This window comes from Australozyma saopauloensis, chromosome 1 (genome assembly GCF_035610405.1).
Source record: "Australozyma saopauloensis chromosome 1, complete sequence".
Taxonomy (NCBI): Eukaryota; Fungi; Ascomycota; class Pichiomycetes; order Serinales; family Metschnikowiaceae; genus Australozyma; species Australozyma saopauloensis.
Genome location: NC_086131.1, coordinates 2808311 through 2826555, shown reverse-complemented (window position 1 = coordinate 2826555; position 18245 = coordinate 2808311). Strand labels below are relative to the sequence as shown.

At 43.0% G+C, this 18245-nt stretch overlaps 9 protein-coding genes across 9 annotated transcripts; 7 read left to right on the top strand and 2 right to left on the bottom strand.

Annotated features, from left to right (window-relative positions):
* Positions 1–372: 372 nt before the first annotated feature.
* On the top strand, positions 373–2430 carry PUMCH_001229 (uncharacterized protein; the record flags this gene model as incomplete). Its single annotated transcript, XM_063020291.1, has 1 exon — positions 373–2430. The coding sequence occupies one exon, from the start codon at positions 373–375 to the stop codon at positions 2428–2430; it is 2058 nt and encodes a 685-aa protein (XP_062876361.1).
* A 338-nt stretch (positions 2431–2768) lies between these two features.
* On the top strand, positions 2769–4049 carry PUMCH_001228 (uncharacterized protein; the record flags this gene model as incomplete). Its single annotated transcript, XM_063020290.1, has 1 exon — positions 2769–4049. The coding sequence occupies one exon, from the start codon at positions 2769–2771 to the stop codon at positions 4047–4049; it is 1281 nt and encodes a 426-aa protein (XP_062876360.1).
* Positions 4050–4088: 39 nt separating this feature from the next.
* On the bottom strand, positions 4089–5594 carry PUMCH_001227 (uncharacterized protein; the record flags this gene model as incomplete). Its single annotated transcript, XM_063020289.1, has 1 exon — positions 4089–5594. One exon carries the CDS (start codon positions 5592–5594, stop codon positions 4089–4091), a length of 1506 nt encoding a protein of 501 aa, XP_062876359.1.
* Positions 5595–6034: 440 nt separating this feature from the next.
* On the top strand, positions 6035–7525 carry PUMCH_001226 (uncharacterized protein; the record flags this gene model as incomplete). The annotated part of the gene is made up of 1 exon (XM_063020288.1): positions 6035–7525. One exon carries the CDS (start codon positions 6035–6037, stop codon positions 7523–7525), a length of 1491 nt encoding a protein of 496 aa, XP_062876358.1.
* Positions 7526–7978: 453 nt separating this feature from the next.
* PUMCH_001225 (uncharacterized protein) lies at positions 7979–8932 on the top strand (the record flags this gene model as incomplete). Its single annotated transcript, XM_063020287.1, has 1 exon — positions 7979–8932. The coding sequence occupies one exon, from the start codon at positions 7979–7981 to the stop codon at positions 8930–8932; it is 954 nt and encodes a 317-aa protein (XP_062876357.1).
* Positions 8933–9037: 105 nt separating this feature from the next.
* On the top strand, positions 9038–10063 carry PUMCH_001224 (uncharacterized protein; the record flags this gene model as incomplete). Its single annotated transcript, XM_063020286.1, has 1 exon — positions 9038–10063. The coding sequence occupies one exon, from the start codon at positions 9038–9040 to the stop codon at positions 10061–10063; it is 1026 nt and encodes a 341-aa protein (XP_062876356.1).
* A 565-nt stretch (positions 10064–10628) lies between these two features.
* On the top strand, positions 10629–13739 carry PUMCH_001223 (uncharacterized protein; the record flags this gene model as incomplete). The annotated part of the gene is made up of 1 exon (XM_063020285.1): positions 10629–13739. One exon carries the CDS (start codon positions 10629–10631, stop codon positions 13737–13739), a length of 3111 nt encoding a protein of 1036 aa, XP_062876355.1.
* A 56-nt stretch (positions 13740–13795) lies between these two features.
* On the bottom strand, positions 13796–15535 carry PUMCH_001222 (uncharacterized protein; the record flags this gene model as incomplete). The annotated part of the gene is made up of 1 exon (XM_063020284.1): positions 13796–15535. One exon carries the CDS (start codon positions 15533–15535, stop codon positions 13796–13798), a length of 1740 nt encoding a protein of 579 aa, XP_062876354.1.
* Positions 15536–16750: 1215 nt separating this feature from the next.
* PUMCH_001221 (uncharacterized protein) lies at positions 16751–18193 on the top strand (the record flags this gene model as incomplete). The annotated part of the gene is made up of 1 exon (XM_063020283.1): positions 16751–18193. One exon carries the CDS (start codon positions 16751–16753, stop codon positions 18191–18193), a length of 1443 nt encoding a protein of 480 aa, XP_062876353.1.
* Positions 18194–18245: the final 52 nt, after the last annotated feature.

The following is an 18245-nucleotide window of genomic DNA, read 5'->3' as shown; positions in this document are numbered from 1 at the left end:
TGAAAGCTTGTAAAAATTTGGTAAGAGATACAAATCACACGCAAAATAATGAAATGACTGTTAATTTTATTTTTCGATTTTTATGTGCGTTCGTGTCGTGGATTTGTGACTCTGATGCACCCTAGGACAGTCTTGATGGTATGAAATTATTGCCCAGAGAGTGTTCGCGAGCTTTTTTGCTTCTTTTTTCATAATTTATTATTTTACAACCATTCCTTAATTTCGAGTAAGTACAATGCATTATAATACTCGTGGTCAAGAAGGAAACTAAACCCAACGGAATAAATTTGTTGATTTAAATCAGCTTCGCTTTGATAAAGAAATTAATGGAAAGTTGATTAGAAATTTATTTAGTACTTTGTGCACATTGGAATGCTCCATATTCTTGCCACCTCCACAATTTCAGTTCTATCAACCACCATGATCAGAAATATCCAAAAGAGTGCCGTCAGAGCATGGCTATTGCCTATTTCTAGATCAAGAGATATATCTCATTCGGCTCGTTGTTTTCAAGTATCAAGAGAGGATGAAAAAGCAAGACCAGAGCTCAAGATCAACACCACTTCTGAAAATGACTTGATCCACAACTCCATTGACCAAAACGAGGTGGAGACGATCGAAAAAGACCTTGCAGAGAGCGAAAATCAATCACAGGATTCGGTGGAAGCATATGAGTTGGATTTTTCGGGCGAACTTCCAAATGAACTCGTCTCTGAAAATCAATCATCCGCACAACTGGGCGACGACATATCGGTACCATGGTATCTCCGGCAAGAAGTTACCTCAAATCTCCTTGATGGAAAAGATATCAAAATCCCAGACATTCCCGCGGACAGTCCTCCGCATTTAAGTGAGTTCCTAGACCTTTTGGCGAAAGACTTAGGTATAGATGAGCTACTGATTTTCGATATCAAATCTCTAGATGACAGTCATGAATTCAAATTGAATCGCAATGACTTAGATTACATCATTATTGGTACAGGAAAGTCCGAAAGACACATCTACAAAGCCGCCAGCGAGCTTAGAACACACATTAAACATCAATATGGAGTGATTCCCTCAATCCAGGGTATGGTATCCTCAGCAAAAACTCCTGCGATGCGCCGTAGGCTTTTAAGGAGGGCACGCAAAGGGCCATCAGCAACTGACAATGATTACGGCTTTTCCGCAAACAGTTGGATCTTATGTCTTCACGATGGTGTTGAGGTTCACATGCTCACCGAACGCCGAAGATCCGAATTGAATTTAGAGCTGATATGGTGTGCCCCTGAAGACCGCAAACTTTACGAAAAGGAAGAAGTTATTGACTACGAATCAGATAATGTCCTTCACAATTTCGCACGTCGTCGTGGAACTAGAGCATACCACACAAGTACCCGCTCATATTCCACTCATGCCAGTAATGCTGGAGAATTAGATCATCTCTTGGAATCACTCAATCGGCTACCACAAGATGCCTCCAGCGATCGAATTCTCGAATTAAAGAGAGACTTTGAAGACCTATTCCAAGGAGCCGATGTAAAGGAGTTCGACATTCGCACTAGCTTTCTTAAATCAATTCATCTCGTGAGATCGGATCTAGTCCCTTTCCAAGAAGTGGAGGACTCCATTTTACAAAAGCATGCTTCCAAGCTCGCCTTGACCTACAATTCATTAGAAGAAAAAGTTAATGACGTAACGAAATATGCACAGCTTCTTTTGGACACTCCAGAGATCATAAGAAATTCAAAGGTTTCATCAGACAATTCTCTAGATAAGCTTTCCCGCTTTATCTCCACGTTATTTGAGTTTTCGAACGAGGAATTTTCCCTTAGTGCAGACACTCGCTTCTTGCCGTTAGTCTGGAGACTCGCATACACCGACTCTGATAACCTCGTACACTCCAAGATGGTATCGGATATAATTGATGGCAAAAGAAAGCTCGTTCCAAACAACACTGGCACATACTCCACTTTGGCATCAAACAAAATGAGAGATATTCTTGCTATTGCTTCTCATCAGGATAAAATAGTAGAGAACGGCGAGTTGGCTTCTCAAAACGAGGCGATTTTGTTTACGTACGGAAATTGTGGGAAATGGGAAAAATTTTGGCAACAATGGGAGCGCACATCATTTCTAGGAACATGCACGCCGGCTGAAAAATTGGACTCATTTGTGCGTCTTGCAGTATTTTTGGCATTGAAAAGTAATAAGTCGCAATCATACAAGTTCCTTAGAGATTTATGGACCGAGACTCCAGGAACCACTGGAGGATTCATGGGTGCTCTAGCACAAAACTCCAACAAATTTGATTCTGAGACGCAAAGAGATGCTTTTCTCCTCGCTGTGAACAGTATGGTCACCCTGATTCAGCCTGAAGATATGACTTTCTTCCGAGCAATCAGAAGCAATCTTGCACAAATGAAGAAGGATGTCTTCATAGCAAGTTAGATTTCAGCATGGTAATTTATTGCCTGATTTCTCAAGAACAGTTGGCGCGTCGGATCCTGTAATGTTCGATATGACACGCTTGTTCGGGAAGCTCAACAAGACCACAATAGATCACGCCAGGGAAACTCGACACAGATTTATTGGTGTTCAAATTTAACCTCATTGTAAATATAATATCTACGCGCGGAATTAGTTCTTATCAAAATCTTTGCGTCAATGTAATTTAGTCCGGATTAGGCAATCTCATCGTACCCCAGGTTTCATTTCAAAACCAATAACGAAGCTCCTTTAAATCCGTCTGTGAAAGGAATCGACGCGTTTTTCTGCAAACAATTGAAATGTCAGAGCTAGAACAATGCAGATCTGAAATTAAAGTATGGGAGAAAAGCTTTGCGGCCGAGTTTGATCGTCTTCCCACTAAGGCTGATATCAAAGCTAATTCGGCCATAAGAAAAGCATACAAAAGGTATCAGAGCCTCAAAAGCAGAGCACTCAAGACAGAGGAGTCCAAAATCAATGCTATCCCTGAGTCAAGCCTGTTCAATTTCGTGTTCAGTGACGATAGTGATGTCGAATCGCTAGAACCTACGTTTAACGCAGAACTCGGGCCAACTCCACAAGCTAATGGTAAAGTGCTTTCTCTTTTTGACGTCATTCCGAGTCCTCCGGAGTCGTCGCCATTGAAGTCTCGTCTGTTCGATTTGGCAAAGTCAAGCACTGAATTTGGACAGGTCCCTATTCTACGCCAAATCGGTGATCTGCCGTTCAAGCTGAGTCAATTTTTATCACCTAGCAAAAAAAAGGGTGATGCTCTCACGTTCAAAACGCCAACAAAAGCTGTCAAGCCTCTCACATTTTCCAGTCTAACTCCGTCGAGATCATCTGCTAGTTTATCAAGCAGGCTACAAATGGCAGCACAGAGCTCTCCCAAGGCACGGAAAAATTCATTTGAAGGATCCGAAACGCCTTTGTATCTAGGAAAAGTTAACTCTCGGTTTTCTATGGAAAGCCTCTCACCTTATAAGAATGCATTGAGCCAAAGCCCGAGCTTAGAGGCATCACCTACTAAAGCATTGCACCAGACTCCTACAAAACCAGCAATGAAATTCCAAGTTTCTCCATCTCCACTTAAAACACAACGAGTTCTACTGCTCGGTGGAGGAAAGCGAATCTCAACTTTATTCAACGAGTTACAAAACTTAGCTAAAGACGAGAGTCTTGAGGTGCAAAAGCTAGAGATTGAGCGAGAACTCCAAATTCAAGAAGAAGACGTGCTGTCGCTGGAAGAAGAAGAGGACGAGCGAATGAAAATTAGACGGAGAAAGGCAAAGACTCAAAAGCGTACAACCAGAAGATACAAAATGAAGCCTAGAGCCGAAAACGATGCAGAAGGTTTTGATGGTAAAGATGTGCATGCAGAAATTGCAAAGCTAAATGATGTAACTCATCAAGATTCAGAGGAAGAGGAGGAGTCTAATAGTGATGATGAGAACACTTTACCTGCCAAAGCCAAGCGGCCACCAAGTACGACCCTTAGACCAATCAGTAACAACTACAAACGTCTCAAGATTAATGATCCAAGAACTAAACGCTTCAAGCAGCGGATGAGAAGGAGATGATGCAGTCATAACATGTATACACGATAAACGACGTCCGAACTATGAGGGTATCGTAGTCACTAACTCCACATCATCAATGATGTCGTGCTGAACTCTACTCTCTTTGAATAGAAGGTTGTCTCTTCTGTGATGGCCACCTTTATCCGCACTTACATATGTTGGCTTCTCCCACTTATTTTGGTCTAGCTCATAGTCCCATACATTTTTGGTGAGCTCCTGTTCCCGAGCCAATTTGTCGCGACGGATCTCATCCTCAAGACTTTCGATAGCTTCTTGATCGTTTTCTTTCGCCTGCACGACTTTCTCTACCATCTTCACCTTTCCGTCCTTAATGACCATCTCAACCACCTTAGAAGAACGCCCCACACGAGCCTTTTCCTCTGCTTCAAATGACCTTAATTGCTTCTGCTGCTTTTTCAATTGTAAAGCCCTCTCAACTGGCGATAGCCACATGCTTCCACTGGAAAGGGATGGCATCTCGTAATCCGCAGCATTATCGATGATCTTGCTTCGCTCAGCACCTGTATCCTGATAATGCAAGAGGGTCTCCAATCTATTTTGGGCCGATAGAAGAGCTTCATCAACATCTTTCGTTCGCTTGTAGTGCTCCAATTCGCGCATCTGCTCCTCGATCTCTAGCTTCTTTTGCGCTTGTTCCTCTTCTTGCTCTCGACGGCGCTTAGCCTCCTGTTCCGCGATTTTGAAAGCTTCTTCTTGCGCTTTCCATAAGTTGCCACCAGTGGCATTGGAAAACTTGATGTACTTCAGAGGTTTTGTCGTTTGCAGCTGTATCAGCTTGTCTTTGGCATGTGCTTTTTTCGTATCAAGAAGGTCTCTTTCGGAGAGAAGAATTTTGACAATTTCATTCTTCTCGTGTTCGTTAAGAAGTTCCTTACCGCATGAAGAGCATGGCTGTAGACCTTCCTTCGAGCAAATAATCTTGCCGCAATTGAGACAGTTTGGAGCAACTTCGAATAAAGGATGCTTTGTAGCCATACAATTGCACACCCTCAACACTTTCGAGGAATATATTCCGTCAACATCCTCGACCGTGCGACTCACCTCTAACTCATTGAGAACAGCTTCAATATCTTTCAAACTATCTAAAGTCTTCTTTTTCGACTTTTTGGCCTGTGAGTTAGAGAGCTGGTTTGACGGCTTCAAAGATGAGAGCTCTGAAACAGTCACTGAGGTCTTGTTATTTTGAAGTCTCGTTTTATTCTTTGGAGCGGGTGCTTTGGTTTTAGGTCCCCATTGAGGAAGTCCGTCTTTTTTTGAAGATTTGTTCAGGTTTTTATCGTTACTTGGAGTCTTAGGATCATCAGCAGCCTTTTTGAGGTCCATAAATTTCGAAATAAATTCGTAACTCTCCTCTGAATGGCCTAGTAGGTCTAGAAGGTGGCTTTCGATTTCGTCATTCGGGAGCGAGAGTGTGTAATTGACCATTTCCAAACACGTTTCCGAGTCAAGAGGTAAGATCCTGGCTACCGCTTGGACAGCATATTTCTTGAGAGAGTCGTATGACATTATTGGTGGCAAAGACATGGAAATTAAGATAATGTGAACCTAAGGTGAAATATCTCACGTGAGATGCTGCACGTGATAGCAGTCTCTATCAAAGGTTAAAGTAATGAACTCAAGACATATTTTAGCGCAATTGATTTTCGTTCATTTCTCGCAACTTTTTTTGATATTTTTTCAATCCGGTTCGTGGCAACCTTCCTTCCTTCTTGTCGTTCCAATTGGTCATGTTCTGCAGATACGCATTTCACTATTCCGCATATAGTTATGGCTGCAACTGTCTCACTTTCCATAATTTGTGCCCATATAAAAAGAGCAAAACTTCTGATATTCATTTAAATTCACTTACAACGAATTTAAAATTAAAGTTCAATATCAATCTGTGAGTGCGGGCCTTTTCCTATCGAATCCTGTCCTGGCGCTTCATCTGAAATTGCTGTCAAGTCCAAAACCCAAAAAGCCAAATGTCTCAAGAACTTCGTCCTTTGCGATTCAAATCCTTTCCCGAATCGTATTGCGTAATTAGCCGCTTAGGAATCGGCAGTTTCGGATGTGCGTTATTGGCCAAGTATCGCATGAGCATGCCTTCTCTCCTTGCATCTAGAACAGGTCGAAAGGGAACCTTGATGGCTCCTGTCGAGGGAAAGACTCCCGAGAAGGAATACTTAAACGGTCTTATGGCAGTTAAAGTGATGAAAAAGCGCTTCGTGAATCCTTTAGATTACCTTGAAGTCAACGAGGTCAGGTTCATTTTGACGATTCCTGCCCATCCGAACCTCATGCAGATATTTGATATGTTCGTCGACTCATTCAGTGGGAAGCTCCATATTTCCATGGAGGCAATGAATCTGAATTTGTATCAATTTCTCGACAAAAATGAGCAGAAGCCCCTCTCTGACGCCGTGGTCAAGAGTCTTTTGGCACAACTCCTCGGCGCTATCCGCCATATCCATTCTTATGGCTACTTTCACCGTGACATTAAGCCGGAAAACATATTATTAACTGGAAGTAGAACATATTATGGAAAAGATGTCCCTGCGTCTGTGGTGGCCAAGGATGCTTTCGTGCTTAAGCTCTGCGACTATGGCCTTGCCAGACACGTCGAAAATTCCATGTGTCTCACTCAGTATGTGTCAACTCGATGGTACCGGGCCCCCGAGATTCTCTTGCGTCTGAAGCAATATTCTTACCCTATTGATATCTGGGCTTTTGCTTCTGTAGGGGTGGAGATCTTGACCAACCGTCCTTTGTTTCCAGGTATGAATGAGGCGGACCAACTTTGGCAAATCCTTAAGGAATTAGGGAACCCTTCCATAGGTGATCGCAGCGATGAGGATATGGGTGGGGAATGGTTGGAGGGTGTCGATTTGGCACAAGAGATGGGCATTCAATTGCCAATCCTTCAGCCAAAAAGCATATATACCCTCGTAGATTGCCGTCAACCTGAATTGGCTTGTCTCTTAAGACAATGCTTGTTGTGGGATCCTGACATGCGTCCTACCGCGAACGAATTGGCTCGTATGTCCTACTTTGCAAACACCTCTGTTCATGACGAGGTAGCGTTGCTCGAGCTGGGCGGCTCGTCTTTCTTTGAGCATGAGGTAGCAGACTGCACTGTTCCCCTCCACAGTCCGTTGAGTTTGACACTTCCTCAACGGAAATGTGCCAGTGAAGAGGGCCGTTCCCCTGTACTTTTGGGACATGCGACCCAGAACGTGAATGCATTCTATGAGCAAAGCTACCGCTACAAGAATTGGAGTAAATCTACAAATGAAGTTGATGCTAGTTTGAACGGAGCCTATGGTAGTGAACTCGACATCTCCATCGATTTGGACATCCCCGACGAAGATTTGCCACGTAGAGCCGCTATCGAGACACCGCCCAATGCAGCAGTCTTGAGTCGCTTTCATTTAGATGCCGACACATCCATGGAGAGCCATGGAATTCTGTGTTAGTCTAGAGAGGGCGTTGTTAATGCCATTCTGGTTCGGTGTCTCTACTGCCGAGTTAGAAATCGCTGTATTCATCGTTAAAACTAAGTTTTGCGATTTTGATATACATGCATCATTGAAATCATGCATCCTACTATCAAAAATTCTAAATAATTACATAAAAGTGTTCATGATTCTTTAACCTAAACTATAACAAGCAGCCTCTCAGGCAGAAATCAAGAAAAATCAACAGAGGGGTTTCCAGTGCCACGCCGTTTTGCAAATTAGAATGCGCCTTATTCTAAGGAAAATTGTTTATCTATTTTCTTCTCTCTATGTTTGGATTCCCCACAAATGCCTGCAGAGTGTACTCCCATACAAATCAGGTCACAAGAATACCATTTCTCTTTTTGCCACCTTTCAAAGTCAACGTCCATTGTTCTTTGCCGAAAGACCGAATTCACTTCCGTGTAGCATATGTGTATTCTTATCTCCACTACCTCTCACCCGGACTACCCACTAATACTTCTTTCAAACAGAGATGAATATTTCGGAAGACCGACCCAATTGGCTAACAAGCGAACGCTTCCAAATGGCACGGAGCTACTTTCGCCTCTAGATCTCGGCCGGAAGGAGCACGGAACTTGGATCGGGGTCACTTCTCTGGGGAAATTAGCTGTGTTAGTCAATTATTGCGAACCGAATATGACAGTTAGCGAGGTATCGAGAGGAATTTTGCCCATTGACTACTTGTCCTCTGATTTGGATGACGACACTTGGTATACGAGCTTGGAAGAATCGCTTTCGAAGAAGGTATGTGTCAGAACTTCTAATGTTCTCAATCTGATTGGTGGTTTTACATTGGTTTACGGTAAATTAGACATTGATGAAACAACAGGGCGTATAAAACCACTCAATATCATCAGTAATCGCGGAGATCGGGGTAAAATACATGCGGAGCATGATCTCCGCGGGGACCTTCATCAGCAAATTGCTCTGCAAAAAACGTTTTCGGTATCTAACTCCTTGTATTACGAGCCATGGAAAAAGGTAGACTTGGCTTGCAATAGTCTCTCCGAATTGGTTGAGACTTCTGTATTCAAGGGCTTCTCTGGCGAGCAATTGGTAGAGGCATGTTTCGATGTCTTATCGAAGGACACTTTTCCCCGTGAACCCAACAATGACCTTTTAAAGCTGCCAGAAACTATGAAAAGTCTCCGAGAGTCTGTCTTCATTCCTCCTTTGAATTGCACCCCTACCTCGGCTAGTCCAATGTTGTACGGAACACGCACCCAAACTGTCATTTTACTACACAAGTCGAGAAAACTTCACTACTACGAAAGAGACCTACACTCAATTAATGACGAAAAAATCGAAATCAAAGAACAAAGTTACCTGTTTGACTTGTCACCTGCCTCGGATATCTCTTAAACGACGCAATGGGCTAACCCCAGTTATCGGTGTACGGGTGTCAACCCCTGATCCTTGATCTGAAACACATGCATCACGATTCCACAAGCCAGTGCCAACTCCACAATGCCAATTGATATTTACACGAATACAGATTATCCTTTAACGTCTGAATACTGGATAGATGCGAAGAGCCAGGGTCTGAGCTCTCGCCTACTTGTGTTTATTCCTGGCAACCCTGGTCTAATTGACTATTATGTGACTTACATGAACATAATCAGTGAAAAGTATCCCGGATATGATGTCCTAGTTGTTGGCCATGCGGGATATCAAACTTCAGGTGACTACCTCGTCGCTGCAAAGGGCCTACATCCAGACTTCTATGACCTAGACTATCAGATTGATCACAAGGTTAAGATCTTGAAGAAACGCATTCTCGATGGACATGATCAATTGAGTTTCATGTGTCATTCTGTAGGGAGTTTCATTACTCAAAGGGTGATCAAAAAGCTCTTGGAGGATAAGGAGTTGGAGGGTAAGGTAAGAATTGAGTTTGTGGGTTTCATTTGCCCTACAATTGTTGATATTGCGAAGTCTGACTCTGGAGTCTTGTTTACAAAACTTTTCAACAATCTTCCCGTGGTCACCTTAGCAGTATGGTTCGTTTGCTTTCTCCAATTCTTGCTCACAGATTCTTTGGCGAGATCCATCATCAAGAAATACGCAATTGATTCACCCTGTCTGAATGACAAACGCCTGATAGAAGCTCATGAGAATGCAGTTGACGCCACATTCAAGATCTACAAATCACCTAGAATCGTGCGTCAGGCACTTTCTTTGGCCAGAGAAGAGCTTAACGTCATTCACAGGGACGACCAATTGAACGATTGGTTTTTTGAGACACTTCCACGAAATTTCGATGTAAAAATCTGGTGTTTTTTTGCATTCAACGACTATTGGGTCCACGACAATACTCGGGATTACATTCTCGGAAGGTATCACAACCTGGAAAATGAGTCTGTGAAGTTTCAGGTTGGTGACGACGACAAAAAGGATTTCAAGTCTATAGGTCATAGCTTCTGCGTTGATCAGACTGTAGAATTTGCCAAAGTCACGATTGCAGCGCTAGAGGAGATGAAATTCGGCAAATGAAGCGTCAAATCGGGATCGTGATGATTTCAGTTTGGATTTATGAAGGGAAAAGTTCTAGTTTTATATTTTGTGGGTTGGGCCAGCAGCTGGATTTAGCTGGCGGTATTAAAAGTTAAGCGTTAATTATTAGAATATCCATAATTGCTTTCAAGTGTAAATGTAGAATTAATGCAAACTTCTCAATGAAATTTTGTGTTCATCTTTTTTCAAAACCTAATTTTCATTTCTTGTCAAGCCCTAGTACTTTCCGTATTCAGTGCCATCTTCTGGTTGCAAATATTATACTCCTCAAAAGAATTACCTATATCAACCCAAGCCTTCTTCGCAAATCAAAAGGCAATAGAATAATACCAAGCTAAGAATAAACTTCGCGCTACTCAGAGGTTCTTGAAGTGATCGCCATTATATAGGAAAGATTATAACTAGTTGATGCAACAGGCACTCAATTGTCAGTCAAGGCGGTGCCCACTCAGACGAAAGTATTTCAAATAGAGTCTACTTGATCAATTAGCTATCAAGTTTCTCGATCTCGCGAAAAGCCTTCAATACCTAATTGTAGCGGGCTATGGGAGAAATCCACAACCGCCATGATCAGATCGAACAGCCAGTGGTCGCTACCGAAGAACAGCAACACAAAGAACCAGTTAGGACTTTCAATATTCCAAGAGGTTCATTCGCTGCATTTAGGCTCAGCTATGCGACCGCCGAGGAAATTAGTGAAGCTGCAGAGACTGTCTTGATAGGAGGAATTCCTGAAGCATGGATAATAATTCCTAGCCTTCCACGCTTTCTCGGCCATACTGTTATTAAAAAGCGGAGGCTTCATAGGTTTTTTAGGAAGTCGCTGGCATCGCGGCGAGGATTATCTTCACCTTCTGGACTTACACAGCCTTCAAGAGCCAATTCTACGAAAAAATGCAGTGTATTCAAGACAATGTACCAAAACATACTCCACCCTGAAGTATTGCAGAGATCCATTGGCAATCAGGTCAGACAAGATAATGATTTGCTACGAAGAGAGCTACATCGCCAATGCGAGGATGATGATGACAATGCTGATACAAATTCAAATTCCAGATATTCAGATTCTTGCGAAATGGCATTAGATTCATCCAATCATGTCCTCGACTCCAGATCTGTGGATCATTCTCTCTGTTCAAGCTGGCCAGATGAGGTTTTGGGTGGGAGTTTGGGTGATTCCAGTTTCTTCGTCAATTCAACGGTCATTTCTTCTTTAGATTTGTATGTTCCCCAGTTCTCTCCTGGGACTTCGGCCTCTCATAATGGGACACACTCTGCTATCGTGGCTGATCCACGGCACGAATCGCGGTTTCAAAGAAAATTTCATTCCTCCGAACAAAAAGGTCCAAATGTTATGAATTCCAGCGTATTCCGAAGTCATAGAGCGAGGAGCCCGCAGTTCTTATCATTCGTTGACCCGGCGCCTGAATCAGAAGAGGTTCAGAATCATCTTCGGGAAGAGCTCATTACGACAAATAAGGAATCTCACCGGATGGGAAATACATTTAGAAGTCTCGCAAGACGCACCAGCTCAGAAGCCCTCGGAAGGCGTCTCAAAGTCCGCCTCCTTGATCGAATCAAGCTTTTCCCTGTTGATGAGATTGTTCGAATCGACAGGATGCTCGTGCTTGTAAAATTCGTGCCAAAAGTTTTCAATATCATGAGTGATGATGACATCAATGATATCACAAGTGAACTTGAGGCGAAATGGCTTGAATACTTTGTCATTTTGAGGAGAACTCATGACGATGAAAACCTATTAGAGGGTCAGCTTTACAAAGTTGAGAAGAGTTGCGATTTCACGAAACGTCCAAGTTTTTCTTTTCTCATACGTGAAGAGCTTCGTGTTGAGTTTTATTCAACTCTTGACAAAAGCATCACCGTCATCGACCCCTGTGAAACAGGAACTCGCATCTTTATTTTAAATGCACGCTACTACAGTCAATCTATCAAATGGTTGTATTTGATTAAGGGTTGCTTGAACGAATCATTCTACTCGCTGGTGGCAGTGCATGTTGGTGAACTCGGATCTACAATCAACATTGATATCCCCGAGAGATTGATACAAGAAGCCATTTCTTCAGTGGATAACTTTTTAATAAGAGAGTGCCATACAGGCTACCTCAAGTTTGAAGATATCCTTTTGCAGTACGTCCTCAAGCAAATTCAGCGGCATTGGCGACGGCTAAATGTGAAATTTGGGAACGACAAGCATGCTTTGCCCGTTGAAATGTGGTTAGCATGCAAATTCAACGAAAGAGTGGAATGGATTCCGAACAATAGCTTAGCACTACTTATTCGTGCTCAGCTTTTTGCCAAGGGTTCCCCTCTTGAACTATTAAAGAATCCAAAACCATTTTCACGAAAGCAGCCTAGCTCCGTTGAAGGATTTCTTGGAGTGTATCTACAAAACCGAGAATCTAAACTTGTAAAGCATATGCCCAGTTACATTTTGAAGTATTTTACTACTTCAAAGAACTTTCTTTTTATGATTGATTGTGAAAAAGTCATTCCACCATCATGTGAGAATCAGTTTCTCACGAATGAATCCGATAAACGCGAAGTTTCAAACACCATTCCGGAGATTTTTTCATTTAACACATTTCAGATAGACTCCAGCGGACACATCCCGTGGTTGGATGGGGCAGACTTCGAACAAGAGGATCGTATGGCCCTAGATGAATTTTCGAGAAAAGTTCATCATGTGCCAGCTGCCCAGTATACTTTTGATCTATTACATGTCAAGAAGATGAAGCTTTTGAGCTACAAAGAGATACCCGAGAAAATACATACTGCTCATTCTGCTGCATGGGCATCTGTGTCAAAAAAAGATAGAAATGCAGAAGCGTATGATAGTCCTTTTGAGATTGAGTTTCTCAATGGTTCAAGATTAATTTTAATTGCACCTTCTTCAACTACACGGCTAGAATGGATGAGTAGGCTTCTCGACTTGAGAGCCTTTTGGAAAATGAGAAACAGAGATGAACTTGCCTCGAAGATACAAGCTAGGGAAGAAAACAATTTGAGAGCTCACAAAGATGATAGAACAGAACTACGGAATTTGTTTGAGACGTTCGGAGCAAATGAAGAAAAGAACAACAAAGCATTACTTTCCAGTCTTCAAACTTCGGTGCTTGCAATGTCAAGTACAATCCTTCACTCAGGCGAATTATTTTACAAGCACAAAAAGAGTGCCCATTTTGTCAAAAACTTTGTTATTCTTTGTCCAGGCTATCTTGTTATGTTCACTGCCACGAAATTTCGTAGGAGCTCCCATTTACCATGTTATCGCCGGACAGCGACATTGCCACTTTCAGATTGTTATATCCATACAGAGAAACTGACACAGTACAGCGTGAGTGAATTCTCAGTGTCAAAGAGCCCCGGCTATGACCTGTTGCCACGAGTATTCTCAGACGGCTGGAAATCTACTGAAGAAAGTGGTAAACTAAGGTTTACTATATGGTATGGGTGCAAGGCGAGACTGGGTTTGAATTTGAAAAGACTACAAAGAAAAGCTCTGGGCTTGAAAAATGTAATGGATATATCGGGGGTAAAAAAGAAAGTGTTTCTTTTCCAAGCAAGGTCGGTGCTAGATCAGGAGATATGGGTGAACAGCATCCTGGAGGAAATTAATAGATTTGCGTATGAATAAAAGAAACATGAGCAGACGAATTAGTAAAAGTGAACGTAAAGAATGTAAAAGTAAGCTCAACCAGTGAGCTTATAAGGGTTGCGATGAGGTCTGATGAGTTCCTCATCTGAATCAAGATCTGTGTCCGTAATTGTTGACACTCTTTTCCGAGCGCGACCTCTTACAACTCTCAAAGGCATAATAGGCGACTCTTCAAAGGCAGTTTTTGTCGGAAATGGGGAGCCGAGAAGCCCAATTTTCATCATTTCCTGCTCCAAGTTGAAGTCCGTCGATGCGGCACTCTCATTTGGAAGATATACTGAGGCTATCGATTCTTGGTCGAGCTCATGAATGGGGCTAATTCTTGTAGTGGCGTGTTTCAACAAACTCAGACGAGCACCAACAACATTAAGGCCCATATCGGCCAAAGATGGCTTAAAAGTAGTATACTTTAACTCAGATATCTGTACAGTGGACGTAAGAAGTTCGACCGGGATGAGCAACAGCCTGTCGGATACAGCAATGCCCCATTTCTCGATGATGGCATCATCTTTGGAGTGTAATCTTAACGATGGAATATTTGGGTCTTTGGAAGAAAACTGGAAGACAGACACTTCAGGGGTGCTGATAACGCATTTTTTGTTGAGAGGGAACAACATTGGATGCAAACCATTATTGGTTATCGCAACATACTCGGCGAATAGGTAAACTGTTCTCTCGAAATACTCGGCGCCATTAATGCTGACACTCAATATGTCGGCGAGTCTAAGAGGACCTAGACTCATCACGAATACCATATCAACGCGAGGGTGGACGTTCACAAAGTGCTGTAGAAAGTAGCTCTTCAATTGTTCCAACGTCATTTTTTCATGCTCAGTATTCGAGGCGAACGACGTTCGAGTAGAACATGGAGCTGGAGCCAATTCCAAGTGGCTGTAGGAGTCAAAGCTTTTGTTTACCATGGAGTGAACATCAGACCTTGGCCTCAATGTGAGATTGTCTCTGATAAAATACTGAGATTCTCGAGAGCGTGGTGTTGAAGCCGCTGGGGCTGGCGAAATTTGTGAGATTCCAATGTCGGGGTTTACCGCTGAGAGCTTGATCTTAAGAGAGACTCCCGAAAGAACTTTAGCGAGATATTCATCATCAATAGGAAAGGCAGTGCATTTTCGAAAGTCTTCCTTGCATTTGTCACCCTCACAAATGGGGAACACGACGCTTCTGATCTTCAGGGTAGTTTGCTTCTCCTTAAACATACCCAATTCCAACGCATACTCAAGGGCACACTCGACATTGATTTCAAAGCAATCAGAGTGGATTCTGTCGCCACACTCCAAAGTGAGGATTCGTTCACTGTCCATTTTCGAATCAAGAGTGTCCTTGCAAATGAAACAAATATCCTTGGGCCGACCCACGCTAGGTTTGGGTCTTGAAGCGCCCAAGTCGTCAATCGCATCACCAAACTCAGCTCTCAGAGGGAATTTCAGCTGTATGTAACTGCCGTGACTTTTCCTTGGCGGAGGCGGTGGGAGTATCTCGTCTCCAAAGACAAGTCCAACATGGCTAGACAAAAGGTAGTTTGCCTCTTCAGTATCGTCCCGGACATCTAGAGCAGTGAGCAAAGATTCATCCTCGCGTCTCAAAGAAAATGGTTGTGAGCTTGGTGTCAGAGACGTTGAAGAAGAAAAGAAGGTGCTTCTTTCCGGACTCAGTTTTTTGGAGTCAAATGAAAACCGAAAATTATGGACAAGTCCGGATAAACTCAAACGCTCTTTCGGCTCTTCTCGATTCGAAGCTGGACTATTCCGCTTATGCATTGCCAGAAGATGGTTGCAAAATCAGAGAAGAAGGCGGTGTAGCAGACACACCGGTGTAACTTGGAGCAAAGAAAACCGGCAGATTTATCAATTTAAACCAAAAATATCCTGCGACAAATGTTTCAGCAGAATGGGGCGTTTATGTGGTTCTGAAACTTGACCCGTATTGCAGATTAGCTGAAAGATGTGGGAGAGCATTTCCGGATTTGGCTTGCAGCTGGATATGTGCAGTACAATTTAGTTCCAGTTGGACTCAGGCGCCAGAGAATCTACTGAACGGGAAACAGATTTCTTTGTTATATCGAGGGTAGACTTCTGGATTTTGTATTTACAAATCATGTTGTTTATTGAACAGTATCATGAAAGAGCACCGATTATTAAAATACTTCTGTGTCAAATCTGACGGCATTATCTGCAGTCCGTGTTTCAAATGCAACAAGTCTCGGAAAATGTGGCTGGCGTATCGCCTGAAATTTCTGTGGGCGTCGATACCTATTTAGGTCATAAATCGGATCAATTGGGAAACTGGGCGACTCTCTTAGTAGCATGAACATGCCGCCGATGGAGCACTCCAGTGCTTCCTTGATCGTTGCAGAAGAGAGATCAATCTGTTGATTTTGCACGAAGAAGAGAACATTCCCATTTTTTTGATCCAATTTGAAAATCGTCGATGTAGGTGGTTTTGAATAGTCGGTACTAATCTAACACTGCAACAATGTCTGATACACATTATGAACGTTTCCCCTCTTTTATGAAATAGCCATAGAGATATCATAGATAATTTGATTCTTTGCTTAGTTTTCAACATCTGAGTAAAGAAATGTCGTCGTATTCAATGCATATATTCAGAATGCTGGTCAACGGACGATCTGGACAAAGAAGCAAATCAGCGTGTGAAATTATAAAACCGGCGAAACCAAGAGATGATTTGGTTCTTTTTCTGTATATCTTCGAATTGATTCTGTCTTTTACGCGTAAGTAGATACGCCCACCGTACATTCCTCTCATCGACTCTGTTAATTAATCTCAAAAGCTTTCACTCGCAGCAGAATAATCGCGGAAATCGACATTTTCCGTTTACAATTTCCGTTTCATATAATCAAAATTTCCTTCTTTTTCATCCATCCTATTTCCTCTCCATTTTCTCCGCACTACATTCACTCCCCAGTTACATTCCCCATTCCACTTATCTATACACTTACTCCAAATATAAACATGTCGAACAAAGACGCAGACGACGTCTTGGACTTCATCAATTCTCTTCCTGATACTAAGACTACACCAGGTTCTGGAGGTGGTCGCAAATCCGAATCCAATGACGAATTCAAGGACTTTTTGGATGAGCTCTCCGCTCACGAAAAGGCATCTAAGGGCCCGATCCGCACTAAACTTGAGCCCAGAAAGAGAGACGACGTGAGGGACGTTCGTCGCCCAACTAGCGGCGTGCTGTCTCCAGCCTCCTCCAGACGCATTGTGTCTTCTTCTACTGAGTCTAAGGTGGACGGGGCTACTGTCGATTCTACAGCCGGTTCTCCTGTAACAGTTGCACCTTTGACTCCAACCGTCAGTTCGGGTGCTACATATTCTCCTGCGCCAACCGCTGCTTCTGAAAAGGCTCCTCTGTCGTCTAAACTCGGAGCCTCGTCTCAAAAGGAGGTCCAACCAGAGGAGGAATCAATGATTGACCCAATTGGAAGCATATCGTCATGGTGGAGTACAGAGGGCTCCTCCAAGGTGCTGTCATTGTGGGGCTCTTTGGCATCCAATGCAACTCAATTGGGTGAGACTACATTCCAACTTGCCTCCACTACCTCGCAACAATTGTCGCACCAGAAGCACAAGTTCCTAGTCGAGAACCCCGGTCTAGAGGCTGAGCAAATCACGCATCTCACCGGAAAGCTAAATTCCATCTTGAGCACCGTCTCTCAACAGATTAAGGATGGTTTAATCGACAAGGACGATGAGCTCCTCAACATCTTTTTGGTGTATGACTGGGAGAACATTTCTGACTTGGATTCGCTCTGCGCTCGCAAGTTTGATGCTGTCATGGACCAAATCGAAGGTGGCGTGCGCGTCAGCGTCAATAACTTTAACCACAAGCATGAGCAGACTGACCGCGAAGAAGGTTCGCAACACTATGACTTGGGTATGTTTTACGGAAAAGCCATCGATGGAGAGAAGTTGTGTTTTGCCAATTTGGAAAGTTCCATTAAAGACTACCTCAAAATTACAAAGGAGACCGGCGCCGACCAGACTTCAGAGGTCACTGAAAAGGAAGACGAAATCGCTAGCTCTAATATTTTCATTGCCATCCAGCCAATCTGTGTTGGACAGCAATCGTCTGAGTCCGAATCATCTGCCACCTCCAGTCCAATCTTCATTGAGGCTAATAATGCCAGCTCTTTTGCATTCACAATGATCTTAAAGGATATCACAAATAATATCACCATTGTGAGCAAATCTCAGCCATTTCCACTCAAATGGGCTAAATGGCTCGCAGGTTCTCATGAAGACGTCGATACTGTGTTTGCTGGAGAAGATGGAGGTGCCCCTGGCGTTGATCCAAGTGAGTGGGTGAGCGGTTGGATCAAGAATGGTCTTGAACTATCCTTTGCTGTTTTGGCTCAAGAGTACATCACCAACCGTATGGGAATTTAAGAGGGCCTCCGATGTCATGAGCAAAATTTATAATTAACGAGAATAGCACATT